At 37.9% G+C, this 1,387-nt stretch overlaps 1 protein-coding gene across 9 annotated transcripts in view; it reads right to left on the bottom strand.

Moving 5' to 3' along the window:
* Fip1l1 (factor interacting with PAPOLA and CPSF1) overlaps positions 1–1,387 on the bottom strand; it is a 62,088-nt gene that overhangs the window by 30,203 nt on the left and 30,498 nt on the right. For 3 of the 9 annotated variants that reach the window (XM_031342745.1, XM_031342747.1, XM_031342749.1), the window contains one exon: positions 725–835. The exons of 3 other annotated variants lie outside the window; for them this stretch is intronic. In XM_031342745.1, the coding sequence (XP_031198605.1) occupies positions 725–835 (111 nt within the window). The remainder of the gene's footprint in view (positions 1–724; positions 836–1,387) is intronic. 3 more of the 9 variants (XM_031342746.1, XM_031342748.1, XM_031342750.1) reach the window with 1 other exon arrangement.

Here is a 1,387-nt window from a genome sequence, read left to right as displayed (position 1 = left end):
AAAAACAAACCAGCCCTGGTTTGGCTGTAATTATTTAAAATCTCAAAGAGCATGTTAAAGTTATCCTGGTTCTATACTTCCAGGTCATGCATTAGAATGTCGTCTCCCATACTAACTACTGTTGGCAACACATGCTATGTGGATAGCACTGCTCACTGTATCTTCCGGGAATGACATTAGTCCCATTTCATAGGCTCAGAGAAATTATAGTGTGTGTCTGTCATTGTACACATTGTGAGTACAAAAATCAAAGTGGTGGGGTCTTGAGCCAACCCATTAGTAAAAAACAGTACAAGCTGATAGAGCTACTTACTAAAGGAGCAGGCTTACTTACACCCTGGAGCTGGGCAGGATTAGAAAGATTCTATGGAGTTAAATTTTGAAAGTCCCCAAAACTAGTTCAGAAAAGTTACATTTCATGCAAAAGCAGTGAAAAATAGCTGGGAACATCATAAAAGGATGAACAGAAATAAAGAATTAACATGCAACCAAGGGGAGAAAAAAATAGGTTTAGAGCAATGTGGTTCAATGTAACAATACTAAAGGCCAAAAGGATGAGTAAGACACATGCTAGGTCTCAGCAAGATGCCTCAAAGTGCACTCTGAAAAAGCATTGGGGGAAATACGGTATAGTCTCAAAACTTGTAATCTTATTATATACTAAGAGACAAATAATACCAGTGATCTAAACATGAGGAAGTAGCCAAGTTTGAAACGGCCTTACCTTAGATCAGGTGACTCGGCCCTCCCATATCGATCCTGCCACTTCCCAACGCTTGAACTGGCTTTTCTGGAGGCAGTACTTGTCTGAGACTGAGAAGAGGTGCTGTTTCTGCTGAGATAAATTTTCTGTGTTTTTTCTTACATACTATTGTCTCTAGCCCAACCCCCCTCTGCTTATTTTTCCTTGGCATGCTTTTCTAAAGTGCTTTGACATGTTCCTACGACTAGTACCACCCTTTCAAGGCCTAAGCACTCGCTGTGAACCTGACTGCTGAAGGCACTTCAATTTAGATGTGTGATCAACATCTAATTAACTCGAGTATAGTTTTAGAAATACTTATCAACATAGTAGTGAGTCAAGATGCAGAAATGAAAAAAGAGCCAAGGGTCTATCCAAATATGTATCAAGGAACAAACTTCTGCACCTTTAACAATTAATAAGAATTTCTGCCATTTCTCAAAATCTCACTCAAACCTAGAATTGCTTTCTCCTATGCTTCTCAAAACCACATAAAAGTATTGTCAGTACGACTAGTTAACAGGAGGACTCTTGATATGTTTCTTAAAAGAAAAAAAAATACTATGATAAAGTTTAATATCAAAGTAACAGTTCTTTCCAAATAATTTCCCAAAAGCTTTTTGTTGTTGTTGTTGTTCTTTTTGG

Source organism: Mastomys coucha, unplaced genomic scaffold (assembly GCF_008632895.1).
Source record: "Mastomys coucha isolate ucsf_1 unplaced genomic scaffold, UCSF_Mcou_1 pScaffold22, whole genome shotgun sequence".
NCBI lineage: Eukaryota > Metazoa > Chordata > Mammalia > Rodentia > Muridae > Mastomys > Mastomys coucha.
The sequence above is the reverse complement of the archived record's forward strand: the minus strand, read 5'-3'. Positions and strand labels throughout refer to the sequence as shown.